Here is a 17,757-nt window from a genome sequence, read left to right on the forward strand (position 1 = left end):
GCATGCCACGTGAGTGGCCGCTCTTCTGGAAATCTGCATGCTTTTTAATGGAAGGGAGCAATGGTATGGTGGTACCACAAGGGGCCCAGTATCGCTTTGCCGCTCACTGCTGCCTGAGACTGCCCGCTTACAGCAGCCTGTGGACCCTTAAGCGAGATGCAGAAAAACAGAAGCCATTTCCAGGCATTATTTAGACGCTGTGTTTATATTAAAAACCCAGTGTACTTTCAAACAAGATCATGTGGCAACTCTAGTAGAGCTCATGTTTTCTATAATCATGTTTTGCTTCACAAAGCCTTTCCAATAAAACCCAGACTGTGTCCTTTATAATAGGACAGATAAAACTTTATGTGTGCTGTTGCACTGGAATGTACGGGGAATGCCAATGACCCTCACGCCATATTTACTAGCACTCTTTCTAAGCACTGCCTGTGCATCAAGATAATTTGGCATTCCAAAAATAACAAAGTGGACGTTCTTTCCTGAAGGGAGAAAAAGGGAACTGGGAGGTATTTACTGTTCATAATCAAGTCAAGTGGATGCAATTTATTAACTCACTTTTGCATTTTTGAGAAATGGAAGATGGCTGCAGCAAAAGAAATAAATACACAGATAAGCGTGAGATTCATTATCTGATAGGGCCAGATTCTTACTGCCATGAGGGACATGTGAGTGACGTGTATTGATCACTTTAAGGTACACAGATGTATTTGTGATTTTAGTACTCAACTGGAGTCTATCTAGTATTTTCACATGAGTAAACCCATGAATTGAAAACAGACCCTTCTCCCCACTAGTAGTTTCAGACAGCACATTTTACATAATCCATGGGTATGCATGCCTTTTAACACTACCGTTCATTTCATCTGTGAGATAGTTGAGTAGAGTTTCCAAAATACTAATGAAGAGGGTATGTAGCCTTGGCCTCATTTTAGCTAATCTTAACAAGAACACTGTGTAGCCATTTTGAACACTTTAATGAGCACATTTGCCGGAAGAGCGGAGGCCTTACTCAGAACAAATCAGCAGCACTGTTTCCCTCCCTGTGCTCTGTCACATGCTCTGCTCAAGGCTCCAGACTTTCTTGAAGGAGCTCACTCCCAATGAGCAACCCATACGCTTTGCCATCAACAAGTATCAGAGTGCCACTCGACTCCTAGAGGTGAGGAGGGAAGAAAGCTTGGGCTGTAACATTGAGATAGCGAAAAGTAATAGCGCTACATGCTATCAAAATGTGCTGCAGAATCGTGTCACAATCTATGATGAAGAAATGTAATGCAGAAAACTGCTCCAATCTTTAAAAAGGACAAAGTTAACCATGTAATAAATAGTGCCAGAATTAGATAATTCCTAATATTGTAGGGTAGAATTATTTCAGATCACATCCATATTGTTTATATTCATAAGTTGGCATATTGGTAATGTTTCATTTTTATATATTATACCAAGCAGCTCATTCTCTGACTGAGAGATGTAGTATTTCAAGAAAATTATTTTTGGCTCTGTGGTTTGAAGTTACTTATTATTTATTAAGGTGACAGCTGTGTGCCAGGTGCTGTATTAGGCTTTTTATATACTTTATGTCATTTGAACTTCACAATCATTCTTTAAGCTGGTGGAACTGCTGTTCACAGAGAGTGAAGCAAAGGATTTCCTATGGTCACAGAGAGGTGATAGGCAGGGTGAGAGGCTAGGCTGCTTTGATTCCAAAGCCGCACTCCCCTATGCTGCAGCTTATTTAAATTATAATTCTAATGTGATTTTTATCTTAACTTTTAAAAATACTCATTTGTTTTTAAATGTGTTTGTGCACACCCACATACACGTATGTATGCACATGTGAGTGTGAGTGTATGCCATGTGTGCACAGGTGCTGTCAGAGGCCGGAAGAGAGCATCTAGTCCTCTGAAGCTAAACTTGGAGGTAGTTGTGAGCTCTCTGGTGCTGAGGACGGAACTCTGAAAGCGTTCTTCATCGCTGAGCCATCTCTCCAGCCCCACATGGTGATTTTTCATCCAGTATTATGATCTATTTCTCTAGGTTTTTGATTTAAGAAAGAGAAAACTATAATTAAAGGTATTGAATCTTTTTAAAATATGTGTACAGTGTTTTGCCCACTTGTACATCTGTGCACTTTGTGTGTGAACCTGGTGCCTACGTAGGCCAGAAGAGGACAGTGACTCTCCTAGAACTGGAATTAAGGATGCTTGTGAGCCACTATATGTGTGCTGGGAATCAAACCCAGGTCCTCTAAAAGAGCGGCTAATATTCTTAACTGCTAAGCCATCTCTTCAGCCCTGGAATTTAATATGAACCAAAACAACAACAACAACAACAAAACAAAACAAAACAAAAAATAATTTTTCCTGTATGAACTTGGGTTCCGTGCTTGCTTAACCTCTTTGGGATTGAGTTTTCTCATTTTTTAAGTTAATGACGTCTACCAGGGTAAGATTATTTAAAAATCAAATGAGGGTGCTTATGAAAGATACAAGTGTTGTTTCATGTGTGATATGTGTGTTCAATGCATATTTAAATTTAAACCTGGAGAACTTTTAGGCCAAGAATGAAACTCTAATACCTACAGTTGTTAGATTAACATTAACACTTGTAAAGTAGGAGGTAAAAGCTGTCTATGCATTGGAAACAAAAGGACAGGAAACGTTGCTTTAAGGCAGAACTATTTTGAATTGTGGTCCCTGAGTCTGGAAGATTTGGTCTTGTAGGCACTTGAGTGTGCAGGGATACAGCCTTGGATCTTCACAGGATGCCCTCTGTGTTAGGGGGGCTGCTTCACAGAGCAGCGCTATCCCGCTCACAGCATGGCGGTGATCTTAACTGACAAGACAGGAAATGAAAGTGCCATGGTGACCTCATTCTGCTGGGAGAAAAGACAAGGGAGCAGAGTGTGGGGCTGGAGAGAGGGAAGCTTGCAATCCCAGCCTATGTAAGCTCAGGCTACAAGCAGTGCAGAGTATACAAGGCCTAATTGGTTTTGAGAGCAGTCCAAGTGTGGGCCTCTAACATTTTCTGGTCAGGACATCTTGGACATGTAGCAACTTTAAAAGGCTACCATCGACACATTAGATCATTAAATCATTGGTGACCACAGAGCAGCTAGTCACAAAGACCTATGGGTATTAAACCATGCTATTATTGTAATTCTGTCTCCCCTGTAGACACACCTGGGTCCTGGAGCGCTTTGCTTTCTCTTTAAGTGATATTGTTTTTTCTCCCTTTTAGAATTTAGTTGTCATATTTACCAACTCTAAAAAAAAAAAAATCTTCTATAAAGTATTTTGTTTGAACGTCTTGCCTTTTAGATAAAAAGAAAATGGCCCTTTTCCCTTCTGTACCACATGTAGTAATTTCCTTTAAGAGCAGAGCACAGGTAACCCTGGGTGCTAACATGCGTGAGAAGCACGGCCCGTTTCCTCCTCATCCTTTTTCACTGTCGCAGGCGAGCACAGCGCACTTCATATCTTGCCCTGGCCCCTGTTCTCTTCTTCTGTAGCTGACAGTGCTTATATATCAAGCCTCCAACAAGATGCAGCTCCATTTAACAAAAAAGTGCCTTAAAAATGTAACTCTTCTTTCTGCATTTTTATTGCACAGTCCATCTGCTCCTTCATCTTGGCTGCTCTTCACTTCACAGTGACAAGGCTCACTCCTTTTTCTTGTCTCTTGAGGCAAGATCTAATTGGCAAGTGGAAAGTCCTCAAAATTTGCCTTTGCCAGGGAATAGTAGTTTCAGCTTTTTCTGTAAACATTTGGTTAAAGTAAGCTTGAAGGTCAAAGAGAAGTGCAGTGAAACCGAAGGGTACAAGGAGTCTTTTCCTGCAGAATGAAGAAAGGTTTTTACATGAATGAATTACAGCGTGGTCTTGTAGTGAGGCTGATACCTTTGATAGTTCCAAACAGAATTTGCTTGCCATTATCTCAAGGTTACCTCTTGTGTAAAATATTCTATTGTTCCTGGTTAAAATTTATCTGAGCGTGTGGTGTGGCTGGGCTGGTGGGGTAGTCAGGGAGAAGAGATTTTCACCTGTCCTCTGTGCTGCCCCGTGCATTGCTGAGGGCATGCAGAAACACCAGAGTCATAGCCTTGGGAGTTCCCCTGGCAAAGAAAAACGCTGGTGATTCAAGAAATGCCTTTAAGTGGTTTCCCTCCCCTCATTTAAAGTGCGTCTGTGCAACTGCAGGAAAATAACAACTAGGTTCTGCCCAGGAGTCTAGTACCTGTACAGACCAAGATACTAATAATGTCATTATGGCATCTAGCCGCTCTCCATCGAACCCCTCATAAAGGTCATTAGCTGCCGGCGTTTGTGAGTGAGATGGCTCTGCAGCCAGTGCACAGAGGAAAGTTATCAGTGCTGTGTGGTAGAGGCAGGCATTCTGCCAACAGCTTTATAATGAAGGAGAAATGTAATAAAGCAACAGATTGACAGTTTATGTGTTGAAAGTGAAGGAAATGGAGGTGTGGAGAAGCATTATGGGGAATCTTTCTAGTCATATCTTCAATTTAACCATCAGGGGAAATGCTTCAAAATCTTAGATTTATGAATTTCTAGTAAGCAGTTTCGCAGCATGTAAACAAACCTCAGTGGGCTGTTTTAGGAAGGTAGATTTGGGCAGTGAAGTAATCATTTTTATTCCTCTGATTTTCCAAATAGAAATGGACATATATGATAAAAATGTCAGCCACACTCTCCACGTCAGGGCCCTAACAGGATTACATGTCAGTTCTTAATGTCTCGCTCTGTTTTCCTTTGCCATGAATGGCTGCATTATTGCGCACAGGAACTTCACTGTAATATATGGTAAGAGACAAGTAGCTCTTTATGGCCAGTGATTATTCGGTTTGAATGAAACCTGTGATTTATGTCCATTTAACTGAAAAGCCTTGTAAATTCCCAGTGCTGCATTTTTCCTCAATAGAGAATGAGTCAAGCGAAAGTGACAACTAGGTTGGCGTGGAAATGTGCAGTGCATTGCCGTGTTATATTTAATATACCTGACATGAAAAACGTGCACACACCACACGGCCACCTTAAACAGGAGTGGAAGTGACATTAGCTTGTAATATGACTGCCATATTCAGTGAATTAGACACTAACGTGGACTTAAAAGGAGGTTGGTTTGGAGTGGGCGTGGGATGGTCATTGGGGCCAAGGGTTGAGCTAGGCAGCTAGATTCTGCCATTTGTTCATATTATTTTAAGAATTACTTGTTTTTCTTTTGGTATCAGTGAAAGAATATGAGCCTTCCTTTCCTTTATGAGCCTCATCTCAAGCAGAGATGTTATTTCAGGAAACTGAGGCTGCTCAGTTTGCCCCTCCCCTAGCATCCTTCCTTTTCCTCTCTTGTTCTCTCCTTTTCCCCTCCCCTCCCCTCCCCTCCCCTCCCCTCCCCTCCCCTCCCCTCCCCTCCCCTCCCCTTTGCGGCTCCATATCCTTCTCATTTAGGAATCAGCCTTCGGTGGCTTGGCGCCTTGGTGCTGTCTCTAGTCTACCCACTCAGTGTTTCTCTTGAGGACCACAGCCTCTCACCCTCCCCTCTCATCCCACAACTCCCAAGTCTCCTTTGGTCAGTGTCTTTCTCTACTCTATTTCCAGGTTATGTGAATTTTTCACAAATTAAAGAAATAATAATGGTTTCAAATGGAATCTTAAAATAATTGGTTGGTGACATCATTCTATCTCTAGGCCTTCCGTGTCATATTTTAACAGTTCTCTTACAGGTGTCAGGCAGGAAACCGCCCCCCCCTCCCCCGTGTTTGGAGAGAAAGGGAGCAATGTGTTTATATTAATCATCATAATTTGGCTATATTTCCTAAATGACTTGAAATTATAAATGGAGTTGGTATTGTCACTAGTCAGGGTCATAACTTCTGACCACAGTCCTGCTTATTACATGACAGACACAAAGTGAAATCTGGAAAATTATAAGACCAGCTGGAAACGCGAGAATTGTTACTTGTTTTAAAGCCTCAAGAATTCAAGTTCTGTTGAAGATATCTGATCTGGCTTTGTTTATGCGATTTGGCTAAACTATTTTCCTCTGAACTACATTTGTGGCCTGAAAGTCAAATGAACCAAAAACAAGTGTGTCAGAACAAAATACAGAGATTTCGTGGGCCAACCTTTGTGTATAATTAGGAGTCTTGGTTTATTGTCTGCTCATTAGGGAAGAAAACCAAGTTTCCACAATAATGTTTCCTTTCTTGGCAAATAACATACTTTTTTTTTTTTCAAAAAGTGTTTTCCTCACTTTTCTTCATCACTGTTGTAGAATTATGGATGGAGATGCTGTAGGGCAGGACCTTAATGTGACTCCCAACATGTAAATGACATGTCTGCTGCTGCTGTGATCTGAAGCCACTCCAGGCCTGGATGAACAGAGGTTACTCGGGGTCCAGTAGCTTTGGTCCTTGAAAAGAGAAAGCCAGAAAGCTTAGTTAGGGAACTGAGTTTGTGCCTTCCCCTCTCAGGTCAAGCCTTTTTGTGTGTAGTGTTGTGCTGCTGGAGGCCAGCCCTGCACAATCCAGCCGATGCAGATTCCTAATCTGCTTATTTATAATTCAAAAGCTCGCCTATATATTAATGAACCCTTAATGAGCTGTTGAAAATGCCTGAATTACAGTCAGATTATTGAACTGAAACAGCCCCGTAATCATACCATTTGAGTGGGCTGTAGGTACTTTTCACATCTGCAGCTCAGTATTGTGAAGGGTGTGTGTGTATTTGGAGAAAGCTTTATAATAATTTTGACCCGTAATTTATTTATTGCCCTCAGATGCAGTTGTCTATGCAGATGCTCTCTCCCATTATCTGTGGGGCAGGTGCACAGTGTGTTGAAAGACAGCTAATTAGGATTTGCTGAAAGATATGCAAAAACTGTGGACTTACAACAAAGCCAAGTTCATTGTTAAACAATGTTTTACTGTGTTTGTATGATTTGTCTGGATCTTGTGGATACTGAAATGAATGGCGTGGCTATAAGTAGACTAAATGGAGTTTTGAGTTTATGTTTTGTTTTTTGCCTCTAACACAACACAACAAGACAAAGCTTAATGGTGTGATAACCAAAAGCCTTGATGTAAACCTTATAAAGCTATTTATATGTTCCAGGATATACATGTTTTGAATTGCAAATTTTAAATGGTTGTTTCACCAAGTTTCGGTGTGAAGTTACCAGGGCCTTTTGATGCCATGGCCTGACTTATTCTGGCCTTTGCAAATTTAGGCTTGTTAAAATGTTCAATAGGTGCCCAGAGGAGTGGGTATTGTGACTGGAAGCCATTTGTGCCCCAAGGAGGTTAGAGAGCCTAGATGGAGAAGTAGGAAGGGTGAGAAATCAAATGATGACTTAAGTAAAGAAATAAATATATATATATTCAAGCTGAAAATAACTTTAGATATCAGGCATTGCTATTTAGGCATACCATGATCATTACTTTGCTTAGTAGAGAAAATATATCCATTTTTTTCAAACTGTAGTTTTGAAACTGACTTCATTATTATTGATAAGTAGCCTTCTCAGTGCTGCCTAACTACACAATACTCCTCAGTCCTTTTTATTCACAGGAGATGAAGTTTCTTTTAGGAAACATTTTTTTTTTTCCTCATGGGATTTGATGCACATAATTTAGAAAGTAAATAAAGAAGGTTTTCATTACAAATTTTTTCTTGCTCTTGAGGCAAGCACATGTTGATTTCCTTATGGTTTTAGGAAGCAGGCATTGTAAGACAGTGTTATGGCTGTTACAACATGTACTGATAATTTTTCTGTGTCCACTGCTGCTGAGCCTCCTAGTAGCACAGGGGTGGTTGTCCGTATGCAACACTAAGTGTTACTGGACTGCCACAGGTACCTAGTCACTTCGTGCCTTTTGAATTCCTGATGACTTTTCTTCTCTCTCGTGGTCTGCTTCCCCGGTGTGTGTTAGTCAGCGAGCATCTACTCCTGCCTGCTACACTCAAAGAGGTGTGATAATTTTGGCTCTGGTTATTGGTGTACTGTTAAAGAGCCTTACCACTTGCCATGAGGAGAAGGTCAGTGTGTAAATGCAAAGGGGAAATTAGAACCCTTTCAGAACCTTGAAGGCATATTTAAAAAGCAAAGCAAAATAAAACACATTTGCAACCAAGTATGGTGGCTCATACCTGTAAGTAATCCCAGCCTCAGGAGGAAGAGACGGGGGTGGGGGTGGGGCGATCAGTCATGCCAAATAAAGTTGACTTAAAACAGGAGTGTAAAGAGCATAACTTGATTAAAAAATGAAACAGAGCTGGAAGTGCAAGAGGAAGTCACCCAGTGAGCTCACCCACGACAAAGCATGGAGGATGAGGTGTGTGAGCCAGGAGTGGGTCCCAGTCACAAGGTCTTAAGGTGTGAAACAGTTCATTGATTCAGGAGGGAGAAAGGAAAAGATGCTAAGTTGAAAACACCAGCTTAGCCAGTATGGAGCAGTTCTAGAACAATGTGAAGCAGTTCTTTCTAGTCCCCCAGTATCTAGCAAATACATGCTTCTCTTCCTTGCTATCAGCGATGACATGTTCCTAGAGATTTTAGCTGAAAAGGTTATCTGAATTTTGGTTTCTATAAATGAAGTTATTGCCTTCATATGTTATAATTTTTAGATCTTATTTGTCCCTGAACAGGCAACAGATATAATTTTAAATTATGGTGACTTATTTGTATTAGTCAGTTGAAATTATTTTTAAACAAAAGTGACATCTTTAAAATGTTTGGGAGGAGGAAAACAAAGCTGTGCATTTGAGCTAAGGTAACCAAGAACTCTGTCATGCTGTGAGTATAATTCAGGGCGTCTGTGGATGAAGACTGTTCGTAAAAGAATTGATGGTACTGTGGGTTGGCATATGAAATCTCAGAGCTGGTGATCAGTTGAGTACTTGGCAGCTTATAGATGTTACTGTCATGTAAGTTACACCAGACAGAGTGTGTGTTACTGTGGATAAACAACAGGCACACATGCGAGAAGCAGAATCCAAATGCAAACGTGAGGTGCCAGCTCCCTCCTCCCCATGGCTTGTAACCAGTGTGGGGAACCTGCTTCTGAACAGATTTACAGAGGTTAATTGGGCTGGGATGGTTTAGATTGTGTTACACATTAATGAAAATGCTGATTTTGAGCTGTCATGACTCCAGTGCTTTTTATACCATGATAATTATTTTAAAACTTTGTCTTCTGTGTTGTTGAAAACATGTTGGCTGAAAGCCTGTGTGACCTGATTAAACCCATGAGTTGTCAGCTGTGATCTATAGTACTCAGAAGAGGTTGCTGACTGGCATCACTTGGAGGTTCTTGATTTAAAAGCAGAATGAGAGTGATGCCACTGTGCCCAGCACTCAATTGCTATGTCAATGGTACATTTTAAACTGTGCTTGGTGTCCTTGTGCAGGCTGCTGGCCTGTGCCTAACAATACCCTTTTAATATGTATTTAAGACTAGCTAATCACTCATATTGAAAGTATTTTGGTTTTAGATTGCATGATAGAAAGCCATCTAATCCTGTTTGTTTCCCAATTTTTGAGACAGCTTATAAATTAAAACCATTTTATGAGGATTTTTAATTCTATGTCTCTCACTGTGCAGAGAGACAGATTAAGCACACTTTTATGAGTTTGTGTCTCTGCATTATTTTCTTCTTCCTAGGTTTCCCTTTCTACCTTATACATAAATCATTTAAATCTGAAGTTTGGATAAGCAGAATATTCTAAGGATAAGTCAGGCTTACCGCTTTCTAAGAGTCCAAGTAGGGGTTGCATCATGAAGGGGTGTGTTAGGAGCCCTAGGGTGCATGGAAATGTGTTTTGAAAGCAATTCTCACAGTCAGGCTTGTTTATCAAATGTGAGCAATGAAGCTCTCAGCATGAATTGTAGTACACTGATATTGTTTGATCATTTTCTCAAATAAACAAAATACTCACACTGTTTGTCCTCTGTCTCTCGCTTCTTCTCTCTGTCTCTCTCTTTCCTTGAAGGTCTCAGCATCAGAGGAGCCCAGGAGGAAGACCCTCCCGACCCCCAGCTAATGAGACTGGACAATATGCTTTTGGCAGAAGGGGTTTCAGGTCCTGAGAAAGGTGGGGGATCGGCGGCAGCAGCTGCAGCCGCGGCAGCCTCTGGAGGTTCTTCAGATAACTCTATTGAACACTCAGATTACAGAGCAAAATTGACCCAGATCAGACAAATCTATCACACAGAACTGGAGAAATATGAACAGGTCAGCAGCCGCCACTCTCAGTCCTGCACAAACCCTCTGTTGCTCTTCTACTAGCCCGTACTAACCAATTCCGAGGGCCGTGAGGGGTAGGTGTTAACACTTGGTCTAAAACAAGCAAAGATGATGTATGTACCGAACCAAGGGAGTTGTGGGAGCCATGAAATGAAGATGCTGTGAGCTTCTGGGGACAAAGCTAGCCCTCATACCCCTGTGTTTGCGTGTCGTTCATTCCTCACATGCATGGCTCCTAACTACCACGCCTGAGAGCCCTTCATTCTCGCTCACCTCACACTTGCTGCCCTCAGAGCTCTGTAGAACTGCACTGACTTTGCTCCTAACCTTTAACAACTTGTGAAAAAGGAAGCATCATTGCATAGTGAGCTTTTTGCCCTTGCACACTAAGTTCTAGGATCCTCCTAGGAATGGCTTCTGTGGACTGAGCTACAGTATATATAAGGAGCTTTGGTGTCATCTGAAGGTGAGGCCTCCTTGTTAACTGTGATTGTTCCAGGAAAGGGCAGACCAAGCATTGTGCTAAACTCCTGAATAAAAAGGATAAAGAATAAGGATTAAAATTTTTCTCAGAAAATTTAGTAGCCATACTTCATAGAGCGCCAGGTGTCTTTGAGTTTAAGCTGTGTCCTTGTACTGTGTGCCAACAACAGAAAGTCATATTGCTAATTCAGTTCTAGCTAAGTGATTCCTAGATTCAGTGGAACGTGAGAGTATGTGGGTAGTCAATGCCAACATATTTAAGTTAGTAATTTAAAGCTAAACTCCTTAGAGTAAGGACTTCTCGCTTAAAACGGGTTCTCATTTGAAAGGTCTTTAGAAGGTCCACTATAATGTCAACTTGTGAACATCAGCAAAAATAAAGAGATCAGTTAGGTTGAATCCTGTAAAGTTGTCATATTTGGCTGGGAATGGTGGTGCACACCTATTATCTCATCCCTCAGGGAGGCAGAGGCAGGTGATCGCTGTGAGTTCGAGGCCAGCCTGGTCTACAAAGTGGATCCAGAACAGCCAAGGCTACACAGAGAAACCCTGTCTCGGGGCAGGGGATAAAAGGAAAAAGGTGCCATATTTGGGGGTCAAAGCAGTAAGCTGGTGCAGTGCCTGTCTCTAGTCTCAGCTACTGGGGAGGCTGAGGCAAGGCAGTGGCTTCTGAGCAGGAGCTTAAGCCCAGTCTGGTCAGCAAAGCTAGCGCACTGGCTCAGGCATAAAAACAGCAGCGCTTCATAGAGGTGATGTCATGGAGTTGTTGCCCAGATAAGCACTCCGCATTCTGCCAATCTCAGCTGTCTTTCCCCTTCACCGTTTTATTTAATTTCACCCATTACTCGTAATTCCTATACACTTTAGTGGGAACTGTCTGCATGTTTGTGGGGTGGATGGGTGTTTCTGGCGACTTTTCCTTTCCTTACGTTAAAAAAAAAAAAGTTTAAGAACAGTTTTAGGTTCATAGCAGTATTAACTCAGCAATGTCTCCCATGCTCCCTGTGCTAGAGAGGCCTGTTTGTTACAGCTCCTGAGCCAGCACGGACACAGCAGCACCCAGGGTTCACATTCTGTTATGGAGTGTCCTGGTCTCAGTCTGTGTACTTGGACAGATGCGCATGCTTACAGCACCTGAGCGTTTCCACTGCCCTAACCATCCTTGCTGCGCAGCCTCTCTGTCTGTCTGTCTCTCTGTCTATCTGTCTGTCTGTCTCTCTCCCCCTCTTTCTCCCTCTCCTTCTCTCTCCCTCTCCCCTTCCTCCCCTCTTCCTCTTCTCTTTTCTTCCTCTCTTCCCTTTTCCCCCTCCACTCCTACTCCATTGATGTCTAGAAACCACTCTTTGGTTTTCGTACTGATTTTTCAGCTTCAGTTGTACGTGTCCCCCCCCTTTCCTTACATTCTGAGGATGATGGCATTAAACAAATGCTACATCTTTATCTCAGAGGTGGGTGTTCTGAGGAAGAGGAGAAAGACATGCACAGTTTATGTTAAAATGAAGTCCAAATTAATATAAAATGTTCTATTTTCTGGGAAAGACCTTCTGGGATTCAAAACTATGTTTTTATTTGCAAGGATACATTTTGGTAGAGAATGTTCAGATAAGAACTTTGGAAAAATTATTGTGTATATATATATATATGAAAAAATGCAGATTTCTGATTTGACATGAATAATTGAGAATAAACAAAATAAGTCATAGTTGAAAGGTTGCCCTGAGCATAAACAGTAGAAAATGTTCTAATTTGTAGTATACTCCTAATTGCATAACTTTATGTTAAATAGATCTATGCATATTTACCAGGCAACTGCCACCTTGCATTGATTATTGGAGCCAAATGGTGTCACTGTTCCTGGTCATTCCTGACTGTCCTGTCACAGTACTCTTTCTTCACATCAGACTTACTGCTCCATCTAGATGGCCCTGTTAGGACTTGGGTGGAGCTGGCATCAGTGGGAGGCCAGGACTCAAGCATTCTTATCTTAGAAATTCCTGAAATTTTTTTCAAGAGACTTCAGTGACTTCAGTGTGGGTTACCTAATACCAGACTCAGCTCACTGTGTGTCTGTGTGTGTGTGCTGCCTTAAAATGCACATTATACAAAACAAGTTCTACATAAATTAATTAGTGCATTGGCGTTAAGTAGAAAATTTGAGAAATACCAAATTTAAATATTATAATGGATCGTATTTCTATAGTTAGTGGCTTCATAGATATTTTAATGTATATTTCCTCGTTTTTAACATGTTCAGAAGGACGCGTATAGACATGTGGATCTGTACAGCACTGTGGACAGACAAGGTTATGATGAAGTGTTCATAGATCTAGCAGAACTGTAGTTAACATACTTTGCCCTGTAGGTTCTCAGCTGTTTACTGATGACGTAGTGGTGTTAACTTCTTGAGTTGTCTTTTGACAGCCTTAGAGCTGTGTATCTGCCAGTGCTGTTTTACAGGAAGAGATTTTCCTCTGTGTAGACACAGGAACAAGGGACTTTGGTTACTTGAGTGGCTAAATAAAGTTAACCGAGGAGAAAGAGTAGCATTTCTAATTTAGATAGTGTTGCATTTCCATTTTCTAGATGAGCTGATTGTCCAGCAGCACACACCAGTGTCAGAATCGGGCATCAGGTCAGTCCCTGATCCTAGGCCATCCTTGTCTATTGAGTTTTATTGTTCCGTACAAAGAAATGGAAAATAATGCAGGCCATCATATTCAGGCACCCTCAGATTGACCATGTTGGTTTGTGTTTAAAGTGGGGAAAGAAACAGATGAAAACAAGTATCTTAAAGACTTTGCAAAAATTATGTTTTCTTCTTAAAAGTGATCATGGGAATGCTGAATGACAGAACGTTTATCAGGAACTAGGAAGACCATGTGCGGAGGCTTTGTTGGAAGATTCTGTGAGTCTCAAAGAAATAAACTACACCAGAGTCTTAAGCGGTATTTACTCGGCTGTGTTTTGCAATGAAGCTATAATGAAAATGTATCTGAAGCCTGTTCAGATTTAGATTGCTATAAAATTAACAAACATCACCACTGCAGTAAATTAAAGAACCTTACAAGTTACAGGCGCAGCCACACTCACAGTGAGCAGGCAAGAGCTACAGCAGGAGCAAAATCACATCTAAGCTGCAGGGCTCAGCTTTACATATGAGGGATGGATTCTCTTTAGAATTCTATTCTTTCCCCTCCAGAAAATGTTCTTTGACCAAACATATGTATTTCATAGATTCAGAGATTTAATGATTCTTGGAATTATCATCACATATAAATGTTTCTGAAATATTACGCACTGACTGTGTGTTATGGTGAGGTTTTTAATATTGCCATCACCCAACAGGAAACAATACCATTCTACCTTGGTCTTGTTGATATGCCATCCATGTGGGATGTGATAGTGTCCCAAGGCTTGCCGCAAACCCCTTGCAAGACTTCATCGTGAGTTTATTGCCTTCTTCTAGTTGAGAGACAAGCCTTCATCTTTTTGATTGGCTTCAATTCTTGGAAAATGCCTTTACTGTATTTTCCAAGTGTGTTCCTGTGACGAGAAGCCCAGCTATTAGACTAGATGAAGTCAGAGTGAACTGAAGCCGTGGGTGGTAGCCAGTCTTGTTTGTAAGAACTGCCTTGAAGCTCTCAGATGAGCTTGCGCTCTTGGTTTCTCTACTTGCTACCAAAAGGGAATGGACACACTGGTTTTTGCAAATGAGATTTGACCTCGGCGTTTGTCCTCAGTTGAAGAGGAGAAGATATATCATACTCGGTGCAGCTCTCCCACTCTGCTCGTAGCAGAAGAAATGCTTGTATACAGGCAATTCATGCTGTAATTTACAGCTGCTATAATAGAGATGACACATTGAAAGCTATCTACTATAATTATATTGAAATACATTTTTGCCAAAGGCAAAAGTATTGTAAGGTTCCCAACCCTTCTTAAGCATCTGGAAACCTGCTTTTTGCGTACATCCCAAATCCACTAAGGCACCAGAACCAGACGTTAACTCTGAATGTGCTCAAATCCAGTACTGTTTTGCAATAACAAAAGACTGCAAAGACCTTGATGCCTTAGGTTCCTTGGCACTGCTGGGAAATGGGAGAGTGGAAGCATTTAAGCCACAGTAAAGGCTGTGTTTGTGGGTTTGGAGTATCCCTACATTATATACTTAATTTGCTGGCAAAAATCACCATTGCTTGTAAAGGAATTGTGTTTTACCGGATTAAAAATGCTGATGTTACTTTAACTGGGGGCGTAGCCAGTGAACGGACCCTTCAGTATGTATGCGGTCCTAGGCTCAATTTGTGGTAATGGCAAAAAAGGTGCTGATGTGTTGCTTTGTTACCACAAATACATCATTCCGTTTTGCCTTTCCCAGTAGTTAAGAGGATAAACAAAGGGCACTAACTGGTATAAATTTTGTATCTCAGGCTCTGTAGCAAGGCTCTTTTCACTTATTGCTTCATGGGAGGTGTCTTTAAGGTCTCAGGTGTGCTGAGCAAGTGCTCTACTACAGCCCCTTTGACTTTGTATCAAGACAGGGCCCCTTGGAGTTCTCCAGGCTGGCCTTGAACTTGTAATCCTCTCGATTCAGCCTTCTGAGCAGCTGGGATTACAGGCATATGCCAGCATACACAGCCAAGTTTTACCCACTAGCTTTCATGCCAAGATTTTTCTTGCATGGAAGGAATATTTGCATATTCCTCTCTTTTTCTCTAAGTTATTTGTTGGTTGGCTATATATTGATTTCATTCCAGTTGGCTTATACAAGATCTTTTAATGTTAACTTTTATCCTCAAATAAGAATTTGTAGATTTAATAAGCATCTGATGAATATGAAAATCTCTAACGTTAGAATAAGGCCATATGAGGTTATCAAAGCATCTAGAAACTGAATGGTTGATGTCAGATTTTTAGGGGCAACCACTATTGGAAATGGGGTCTCCCTCTGTCATGGAGGCTGCACTCAGATCCCTGGGTTCACTGTGTGTTCTGCTTCAACCTTGGAAGTAGCTGAGACTACAAGCATGCAGGTCACACCTGCCTGGGCACCTGCCTTTAAGAGAGTTATTCTTTCCGTCAAAAGTAGGTTTAGAACGGGGCTTATATGAACTGTTGCCAACAGTCACCTTATCTAGATAGTTGAAAAGACTGATTCAGTTTGATTGGAATTGATCACCAAACTGCTTAAAAACTTTCTTTAAAATCTGTGCTTGCCCTCTGTCTGATTTTACAGTTTTATGCTCAGTGTGTGAATTTAAAAGAATAGAAACATGATTTTCAACTGAAAAAAAGCACCATCACAAATTTTTTGGTTTGGTTTTTCAAGATAGGGTTTCTCTGTGTAGCCTGGGCTATCCTGGACTCACTATGTAGACCAGGCTAGCCTTGGACTCACATCGATCCTCCTGCCTCTGCCTCCCGAGTGCTGAGATTAAAGGCCCAACTAGTGTATGTTTCAAGACACAGAAACACATCTTTTTAGTAGCTCGATTGATAGAAAAAGGGGGTTCTGCCAGTATTCCTATCAGAAAGTTCAAAAAACCAAAACCCCTTTTCGTAAGTATTTAAGTTAACTGAGGCGATTTTGCATTTATATTATGAACATTTACTAGCAAGTTTTAAACTGATAATTCCATTTGGAAAAATAGTAAAATGATGAGAAGTGCCTTTATTAGTGGTGTAGTCTTGGGTACAAGGAGGAATGTGGATGTCCTGCAGCGTGAGCAGTATCAGGACCGGCACCTGTCTGGGCGTACCCACTTGAGCATCTACTCTGTCGTGCCTCCCTGTGAAGGCACCTTTGTAAGGAGTAGATGATGAGCCGCTGCTGTGCTTTCCTCTGAAACCAGTACAGATGATGATGGTGTAGGGAAAAAATATCACTTTGTCTAAAGTGTATGCATCTTTCTTAAGGGTGTATGCAGATTTTAATTATCTAAATGTAAATACTTAACGAATTTTACTTAGAGTAATGAGCTAAAGTGCACACCACATAAATGAGATGTTCTAATTAATCATGTATGAACTACTGGCTTAAAGAAAAGCTCTGAGTTCTGTGAGTGCTGGGCTAATGCCAAATTGCTCATCAGCATTTTCATTCATAGATGGCTCCGCTTAATAAGTTGTGAGGCATTCAGCAAATGTTTTTGAAAAATATGAGTTTTTAAATTGAAAATCTTTTTTGTTTCTTTTAACCTTTTTCTTTTTCTCTTGTGAGAAAATAGGAACCAATAAGGAACCACAGAGAAAATATCTGTCCAGGAGAGGGTAAAAAAATCAGACAAAACCAAAGAGAGCTGATATGTTAAGAATCATTCAAATAATATCTTGAATTACTTACAGTCACCTATGCCTGCATAGGGGTAAGAAGCATATGTATAAATAGGCTTACAGAAATTTGCAGAGTGCAGTGAAAAAAATTGAACTACCTTTATACTCCCACCAAGCAGTTCTCTCAGTTTGGACTTAGGGTCTTAAAACTTTTGAAGGCTTCCACCACCCTGGCAACTTTTGCTTGGTAGATTCTATCTGTCAATATTTATCATAACAGAAATTAAAGCCAGTAAAACTCAAAAGTATTCATTAATCATTAAAAAAATAATAGTAAGCTATTACAGGTTAGCCTAATTTTTAAGCTTTATTTTTTTTCAAATACAGTATACTTAAATTATTTATTGAAATAAATTACTGGAAATATAGGCACAAATGAACAATATTGAAGTTAAGGAGCTATTTCATATAACTGACATGACTCCTGTAAATGAGCCGAAAGGACTCACTCAATTTTGAGTTAAGTAAGATTCTGAGTCTTCTAAGCATATGTTTCTGACTTGCATTATGTCATGACATAAGCCATAGCCCTTTGGGAAAAGGGAACTTCAATTGAGAAAATGTCCCCACAGGACTGACCTTTAGATAAGCCTGATGCATTTTCTTGAATGATAGCTGATGTGGAAAGGTGGTCCTGGAAGCAGTCTGAGGAAGCCTTAAGAACAAATTAGTAAAC

At 40.9% G+C, this 17,757-nt stretch overlaps 1 protein-coding gene across 2 annotated transcripts in view; it reads left to right on the plus strand.

Moving 5' to 3' along the window:
- Positions 1-17,757, plus strand: part of Pbx3 (PBX homeobox 3) — a 201,272-nt gene that overhangs the window by 141,754 nt on the left and 41,761 nt on the right. For both annotated transcript variants that reach the window (XM_051166251.1, XM_051166252.1), the window contains exon 3: positions 10,012-10,253. In XM_051166251.1, coding sequence (XP_051022208.1) covers positions 10,012-10,253 — 242 coding nt within the window. The remainder of the gene's footprint in view (positions 1-10,011; positions 10,254-17,757) is intronic.

This window comes from Acomys russatus, chromosome 24 (assembly GCF_903995435.1).
Source record: "Acomys russatus chromosome 24, mAcoRus1.1, whole genome shotgun sequence".
Taxonomy (NCBI): domain Eukaryota; kingdom Metazoa; phylum Chordata; class Mammalia; order Rodentia; family Muridae; genus Acomys; species Acomys russatus.